The 8650-nt window shown below is 32.9% G+C and overlaps 1 protein-coding gene across 3 annotated transcripts; it reads left to right on the top strand.

Annotated features, from left to right (window-relative positions):
- Positions 1-424: 424 nt before the first annotated feature.
- On the top strand, positions 425-4005 carry LOC107430322 (uncharacterized). Of its 3 annotated transcripts, XR_007238060.2 has the most exons (5): positions 425-1470; positions 1671-1742; positions 1853-1932; positions 2318-2448; positions 3552-4005. XR_007238060.2 is itself a non-coding variant. In XM_048464239.2 (3 exons), exons 1-3 carry the CDS (start codon positions 778-780, stop codon positions 1856-1858), a joined length of 771 nt encoding a protein of 256 aa, XP_048320196.1. In that variant the 5' UTR covers positions 427-777; the 3' UTR covers positions 1859-2202. The 3 variants fall into 3 exon arrangements, 1 of the variants encoding a protein (XP_048320196.1); XR_009639395.1 differs by lacking the exon at positions 3552-4005 and having other exon boundaries at positions 2318-3079; XM_048464239.2 differs by lacking the exons at positions 2318-2448; positions 3552-4005 and having other exon boundaries at positions 427-1470; positions 1853-2202.
- The last annotated feature ends 4645 nt before the right edge of the window (positions 4006-8650 follow it).

Genomic DNA, 8650 nt, shown 5'->3' with positions numbered 1-8650 from the left:
GTAACAACCGCGAAATTGGGTCCGGATCCTCGATCATTACAAACGGATACCCGAAAACAAATATGATCCAGTACACAACCGGTACACCATACATCAGCATTCCAGAGGGACTTAAAAACGGCCCCCCAAAAAGAAGCAGAATCTGACCGTCAACTTAACGCCAAAGCCTAGATACCCAGAGATCCCCTATAAGAGAACTTATCGGCTGCAACAAAGTTCTACTATTTTCCTTCTCATGGGTGCCATGTAGATTGTACATTTACCCGTGTCAGCCTCAAGATCGACGACAAGGCACGAGCTGAAAAAAGCACAAAAATCGTAGAGTCATAAAATAAGAAGTAGAAGATGTGGTCCCCCAAAGATCCCAGGCAGTGTAGGGATAAAAAGAAAAGGTTAAGGGCAAAATTGGTAGGGGAAAAAAGTCTTGACACCGTAGACGACGTAGAACTCTCTCTCTCTCTTTCTCTGTGTGCACCTCTTGTATATGCAGGCAAAGCTCAGCCTCTACGCTCGCATAACATATTTTTCTCTCTCTCTCTCTCTACTTTGTCTCTCTAAAAGCACGAAACCTCTCCTTCTTCTTCTTCAGAGACCGGACCGCCTCTTTCTTCTCTTTCCTAGAGTTTCTCTCTCTGAAAAAAGCTTTGAATAAGAGGTTTGTCAGAAACAGAGAGAGAGAGAGAGAGAGAGAGAGAGAGAGAGAGAGAGATAGTGAAAGAAAAGAGAGAGAGAGAGAGAGTTGCTGAAGTGTATGTAGTTTTTTTTTTTTGACGAAGAATGGCTACGGCACCGGTGAAGTCTCCGCTGCATAACTTCCCCTTGCCATTCTTAAAATGGGGAGGAAAGAATCACACAAACAACAACCACCGATGCCGGCGGCCGATATCGGCCGAATCCTCGCCCGTCGCCGACCACTGCGAGCAAGACACCGACAGGAACCAGTCGGAGGGAGAAGCGACAAGGCCGCACCGGGTCGAATCGCGGGCGTTTCGGAACCGATTCGCGTTCTCGTCGTGCTCTGCCGTTGAGAAATCGCAGAAGCAACAGTCGGAGAGGGAGAGCAACGAGAGCGAAGATGTCAGGGATGGGAAGCAGCAGCAGCGAGAAGTTGAGGAAGCTGAGGCGGAGGACACGGTTCAGAAGCCGTGGAATCTGAGACCAAGGAAAGGATTGGCTTCGAAGGCTCCGATTGTTTTGAAGAACGGGGAATTGCAAGAAATGGAGGGTCTCGGTGGTTCGATGAGTGGTGGTCAGCAGCATCAGCATCAGAGTGAGGGTCACAATCCACAGCCGAAATCGCTGCGGCTACGGGGTTTCGCTGAGTCGCAGAGCACGGAGAAGAAGGAGAAGAGGAAGTTCTGGATCGCACTTTCGAAGGAGGAGATTGAAGAGGACATATTCGTGATGACTGGGTCCAGACCTTCTCGGAGGCCTAAGAAGCGGCCCAAGAATGTCCAGAAACAGCTTGACGTAATGCATCCTCTTTCTCTCTTTTTCCTCCTGAATGTTTTCTTTCTGATTTTTTACATTTATATTTTATATTTTATATTTTATATTTTATATTTTATATTTTAATTTCTTTTTTTCCTCTTCAGCTTTGATTTTGGTGATGGGTGGGGCTGAACTTTTTAACATGGAACATTTTTGTTTTTCTTGATTTTCGATTTCAGGGTGTTTTTCCTGGGTTATGGTTGGTGGGGATTACCGCTGATGCTTATCGGGTTGCCGATACTCCGGCTAAGGTTCTTTCCACTTTCTCTAGCACTTTCTCTTTGGCTGTGTTTGTTTCTCAAGATTATTCTTTTGATAACTGAAATTCTTTGTCAAATTTGCTGGTGATGATTTCTTGCAGAGGTAGCCGAAAGGTTAATTCTTGAAGCTTGCTTCGATTGATGGGGATATGCTCCTGTGACATTGAGACCTCAATTTGAGGTATAATGCGCTGATCTTTGTAAAAAGAGGATATGGAGAATACGAAATCGAAGGAAAAAGAAACCAAAAAAAAAAAAAAAAGAAGGAAAAAAGAAATTAACTTCTGTACTTTCTATTTATCATCTTTTTACCATGTTGTAGTGCGCATTGCGTTAGGATGTGGAGGAGCAGAGCTTAGTTGTATTTTGCTTATTAAGTAGTTCTAAGATGTAAACAAGAACGAATATAGAGGAATGGTATAGAGTGAATTTTAAAAGCTTTTTTTATTTTTATTTATTTTATTTGTTTTGATTTTAATCGTTCTTGATGGTGTCTTAGCAATGGGAGTTTATCTTTGTTTATTTGAAAGAATTCTGATTATTTGATTATTTACAATGTTTGACAGGCTTCCCTACATCGTTGGGGGGCAGAGTTGCATATTTTGCAAATCCTTATCCGATACAGGATTAATCACTGCTTGCTTCCTTGGAGCTCTTCTCCATTCAATTTGATTCATCATGATGAACCCCTGATGAGGTTGAAAGTTTATATGTTTGATACATGTGTTCCTTGTTTAACTTTCTTTTCGTATCTCACATTAATACTTCTGAACCTTTTGAATTTTATGAAAAATTTATTAAATGTGGTTTAAATGTTTTCACAATATTGTTCTTCCATAAATGGTGAAGTTTCATACGTGCTGGCATGTCATAGTAGATGAGTGAGTTTTTAGGTTTCTCTGTTTAGGCTTGCATTTAAGTTTTCTGTTCAAAGTGGGCGTCGCATCTAGTACCAGTGGTAAGTTTACGCTTTCCTGTTCTTCTTCATGGGTATAAATGATTTGAAGAATCCTTAAAGTTTTGCCTTGTGTCAAGGATTTTATAATAAGGATTAAACTAGTTATTCCTTGGCGGTTGTTTAATCTGGAGCATCGATATGATACCTGGTTGACAATAAATTTGCAGAAAGTCCAGCTAGCCTGATGATACAAATTAGTGGTTTTGACTTTTGATGCCTGAGACTGTTCAAATCTTGTATTGAACTTGACTTGTAGAAAGGGGGAGAAAAGTCCCAACTTCAACTTCATAAACACCGTTTCTTTCTTGGTTTTGTTTTCCATAATTGAAAAGTCTTGGTGGCCCATTTTTTTTTTTTTTTAATGTATTTTCCCAGACTTTCCTCAGAATAAACTAATCTGCTTGTGGCAATTTACGCATAATTCACTGACCCCTAAATGATAGTTGTTTCCATCTTGTGTCATAGTTGTTTCCAGATCTTATATATTGAACTCTACTAATGTAAATTAAGGCATGAGTTGAATTTTTTTACTCTATAATTCCTCAAAATGAATCATATTAAATCGAAATGGGCATGAAAATGACTGTTTTGTAGTTTAATTAAATATTCTGTCCTGGCTTATGGATAATGCTTGAAATGTTATTTTTTCTGTATCCCCATAGCCCATTAACATCTTTATCTTGCTTCTGTATAATGAATAACATTAAAGTTTAGCTGGAACCTGAAGTCCATATTAGTTTGTATCATATTTATGTACATTTTCTTTGCCGCAAGTAAAGCATTGTTGCAATTTTTGAATGTCACAAATCCTTATAATGAGTTTCCGTTTATAATTTCTCAAGATCTGACTAGTGAAGGCTTGGCTACATGAGATATCTTTGAACACAAGGTTTAACACGAAGTCAGCTTAGCTGCTTCTTGAAGAGCTCAAGAAAGTAGTGCTACAGTTTTTGCTGACAGTGGAGGTTCCACATCAAACAGGTTAATTCAATCCTTGAGAGGGTTCATTCGTGTCCTTTTTGTTGTTTATTCTGATAATTTTGGTGTTTGTGGAAGCTAATAATGGCCGTCAAATTGTTTTCAATTACTGGGGTATGTGTGTAATGTTTGTATTGACCGGGTCTCAAAAAAGAGCATTTTTCCTGGCAACCCCAAATACATGAATTATTGAATTTGGAGAATTTGCGTTATTCAGAAAGTGAAATAGAAGTGCACGAATTAAAAAGCGATTAGGTGTATGGTTTAAGAGCGGTTAGCTGCTCAGTATTTACTATTTTCACATGCAAACAATGATATAATAATAAGATATTTATATTTTTGGGGGTCAATTTTGAAATTTTTTTCTTTTTTGGGTCAACTATTTTAAGATAAAAATATAATTTAGTGAAATTTGCAAAAGAAAATTTTGAAACTCTGTATTAATTTTATCAAACGGCTTTTTTAAACTAACTTGGTGCTTGTTTGCAATTAACGTTTATATTTTGGTTATTTTATTTTTCTGACGGGTTTTACTTGGCCGTGTGTTTCCTATTTGCTTTAGACGATGGTTGGATTTCTCTCATTTGATATCTAGATTTCCCGCATTTTATTACAAGTTCGAAAGAAACTTAGTTAAAATATTAAAGAAAAGAAATAAAATTCCAAATTGAAAATCATTTCAAAATGTTCATAAAATAAGAATCACTGATAAATGTTTTTTTTTTTATTAATATTTTTATTTTAATTTTTATTTTAAGAAAGAAATTTTAAAATCTAATGCTCGTGTGCGTGGGTGGTGGCTGGTGAGTGGTGATTGACAGAGGAGTTACGGTTTCGGTTTTTCCCTTTTCAAAGACAAAAAGTGAGACAGGAGGGGGAGAGAATGAGATCGAGGGGCTGAGAGAGAGAGTTGTTTTTTTTATTTATTTTTTTTAAAAAATCAAATATAAATATATTATATATAAAAAATGTAATTATACCATGTATATATAATTATAAAGTAATTTTATTGTGCGCATACTGCTCGCATCAAAAATTGTTTTTGATATTTTTTTTCAACGAGTGTCGGCTAAAAGAATCAGTTTATTATGTGGTTTGCATGTAGACGATTCACTATAGAATATCTATATATATATATATATATATATATATATATATATCATAATATTTTATGTCGTGTAGTTCAGTTTGGATGGTTTGTCCATATGTTAAAATTCAGATAGAAATCCAAACCGAACTACTATTTTTTTTGCCTCAAACTAACCAAACTGATCAATCAAAATTAATCAATTTAAGCCAAAAATGATCGGTTCTATCGGTTCAATTTGGATTTAGTGGTTATTTGCCTACCCTTGATCAGTGGTGAAGCCATTTTTTGCTTGGGCAATAATTTTAAGTTCAAATCTATATCCTCAACTTAAAAAAAAAAAAAAAAATACACTTTAATTTTCAAAACAGCTAATAATGAAAAAAAAATTGTTGTTTGCAAAAACCCCCATTCATTTCCTGATTAAATTTTGAAAGAAACTATTACCTAGAAATTAATTTCAGTTAATAATTGGAACATATGTTTAGGAAGAGTAAGGGTGTCATCACAAAGAAATATTAAACTAATTTATTGAAAAATCTGAGAAAAATATTTATTTTGAGGAAACCACTTTCTTCTCAATATGACAAAATATTTTCCACTCATTAGACCCACATTTTCCTCTCGTAAAAAAATTATCTAATTGGTTTTTTTTTAAAGATTTTTTGATTTCCATCAACTTTAACACAAATCAAACATGCCTTAAATGTGAAAAACAATAAGCAGCAATTATGCTTATCATATACGCAAGTCCGGTTGGTCTGATGGAAGCAAAGAATGAATTGGGGCCTTTTGTCCCCATTTCCTTGTTTCCAACTCTCTTCCATCACTGTTCATAATAAAATTCCCCCGAATTCAATTTATCAATAAAAAACTCTGTATTGCCACTTATATTTTATCCCCAAAAAAAAACTTTATCCGACCATTTATACTGTGATGCAGAGTTCTAAAATGTGGCAAAAGGTAGGGGTCTATACGTCTGGTATTGGGAAAAAGCCATGTATAGAAAGCAAAGTGTGGAAAAAAAGGTAAACTCTACTTTGACCGTTTAAGGCGTGAAAAAGCATGAGCTTAAAAGGCATGCCTCTTATTTATTTTTTCCCTATTTTTTCCAAAAAAAGAAATAATAATTTAAATTTTTTAATATTAAATATACTAATGAAGTTAAAATAGGCATTATTATTTTTGTAAGGTTGAATATTCGCATAAATTATTAAGTAATCGTAGTATTTATAATTTTAAGATTTTTTTTTTTTTTGGCTAGAAACTTGGAAATTTTAAAATGTAAGATTTATTTTTTGTTGGAAACTTGAAAATATAAAGTTTTAGTAATATGTTATCATTAGTAATTACTAACTTTAGTTATCATGAAGAGGAGCAAAAACACATGATCGTAAATCATATAATTATGGAGAAGATGAAGATTTTTCTTTTTTTTTAACTTCTTTTAATAGGAGAAAATTTTTCAAAAAGTTTTCAAAAAAGTTATTGATTTTTGTGCAGACTAGTTAGATCTAAATAAAATATTTATTTTATTTTTTACAACCAATGATCATTGATTTCTGGTCTTGTATGTTACTAGTTACATGTAAATCAAATATCTATTTCTTTTTTTGAGCCAATCACTGTCCATAAAATAAGATACAAAATTATAAAATATATTTTAATTAATTAACTTTGCAAATGATGTTATTTAGTATGTGTTATTATAGTTTGCCTGACCATTAATATGCTCTATTTTTTTTAAAATATATATATTTATCTAATATTTATAATTATTCTGTGGGGTCTTTTTATCTATTTAATTTTGACAAAACAAATTCCTTTTAGAAACTCTTTAAATTAAAAAAAAAAAAATACCATACATATATAACTTATGATATATCTATGGTACCTTATGCGATCACATTGCTTGCATATACTCCGGTTCGCTAGCAAACTCTGTGAACAAGATGGATCAAATTGAAACCTTCAATATCGTTTTAAATTTGTCATTTTGTTATTGTTTATTAAGGTGCTGTATGATAATGTATATAATTTGTTTTATCAAGTTAATTTTGTGTAATTTGTTTACTCAAATGTTTGTCAATGTTAGTGTAATTAAAGTTTATTGAACATTTCAAATGAATATAAATTTGAATGAAAAATATAGTACAGTAAAGTTTGTAGTTAGTCTAGATGTTTAACTTCGTAATTAATTGAGGTACATAACCAATTATAAATATCGCTAACAAACATTTAAAATAAGAAAATTAAAATTTATTAGATTAAAAAAAAAACTAAAATGAAACAAAAAAAATATCATATTATCAAATTGTATCAAAATGATTTTTAAATTTATATCCAATTAGATAGTTCAGCTGACCATGATCATTGATGTTAATTCTAAATTTTACTGGTGATAAAGCTCCCCTTCCCCAATTTATATGTATATGAAAAATATTAAAATTTATGGAATTAGGACAGATGCCTTTTGGAATTCCATTGAAAACCATTGTATAAAGGTATTGATTACTATTTTTTCACATTCTTCTTTCTCACTGTCTTCCTAGCTAAGCTCATCACGAGTCCAACTATACTTGGCAATTCGTGTTGGTGGATCATGTTCGTGTCAACCCGTTTAATAATCGTGTCAAAAATACCTAACCCGAACACGACCCATTTATTAATCGTGTCAGGTACCTAAAACACTAACCCGACCTGTTTATAAACAGGTCAACACGACACGACCCGTTTAACACGATTATTTTAACGGGTCATATTGATCTATTAACCCGTTAACCTGAAATTGACCTATTAACCCAAAACTAACCTATTAACCCGAAAATTTTTTTTATTTTTTTTATTTATATGTTTTTGTTTTATTAAAGATGTATTTTTTGTTTTTAAAAGATTAGTAATAGAAAATTATTTTTATAAAATTTTTAATTTATAATATTTTTTAGTTATTAAATATTATATTAGTGATAAAATATTAATTTAAAATTAAATTTTAATGGGTTGTAATAGGTGTATAATCGTGTCGGGTTGAAACTGACACGTTTAATAAATGGATCGTAACGGATCAATTTCGAGTTAAACAGGTTAACCCGAAAATGACACGATTAATAATCGTGTTAAACGGGTTGACCCGATTATGACCCGAACCCATTTATAATAAACCCAAACTCATTTATTCCGTGTCGTTTTCGAGTCGTATCACCGTGTTATGATCCAAATTGCCAGGTCTAAGTCCAACTAGAGTTCTTTTCTTATGAAGATTGTGGAGTTTCAAAGGAAACATCGGGTGAGAAATTCATTGATTTCAAAGAGAGGTATTATATAAATAAGGGTTTTTGGCACCAATAGCCATGTAGCTTAAATGCTTTCTCATTTTTACTCTGTATAGTATCAAATTAGCAGCGAACCCCTTTAAAATATATAAATAAAAGCAATCTCAAGTATTGACACCATGACTTTTTGACTGTAAAGATCCATGTACAATGAACGTTAGAAGCTCCTCTTTGATTGAAGATCGATAAACAATGGTAAATCCTTGGCAAAAGAGGCAAACATTTGTTTGTTATGAATCCCATAAGCACATGGATCACTCAAGTTTTTAAAGTAAGTAAGAAAGAGTATCATCACAAGAGGATTGAATGTTAAAAGCAAAAAAATATTCAAGCTAAATACCAAAGAACTTCACTAATTAATTTAATATGGAAAATCAAAAATCAAAGAGAATCCAAAGAAAATTTGATCGGTGGTTGTCATAATTCAAATTCCTAGTCAATTAAAGCAAAAATTTGATTACTTCGATTTCTACAAGTGCACAAATCAAACAAGTAATAAATTTAGAAAATGAATAAGAGATCGTTGCCATAGAGATTGATTGTT

This window comes from Ziziphus jujuba, chromosome 6 (genome assembly GCF_031755915.1).
Source record: "Ziziphus jujuba cultivar Dongzao chromosome 6, ASM3175591v1".
In the NCBI taxonomy this organism is placed as follows: Eukaryota; Viridiplantae; Streptophyta; class Magnoliopsida; order Rosales; family Rhamnaceae; genus Ziziphus; species Ziziphus jujuba.
The sequence above is the reverse complement of the archived record's forward strand: the minus strand, read 5'-3'. Positions and strand labels throughout refer to the sequence as shown.

Excerpts from the sequence above, each read along its gene's own strand:
- LOC107430322 (XM_048464239.2), top strand. The coding sequence starts at position 778 with ATGGCTACGGCACCGGTGAAGTCTCCGCTGCATAACTTCCCCTTGCCA. Across the intron at positions 1,471-1,670 it reads ATGTCCAGAAACAGCTTGAC|GGTGTTTTTCCTGGGTTATG; the intron begins GTAATGCATCCT and ends TTTCGATTTCAG.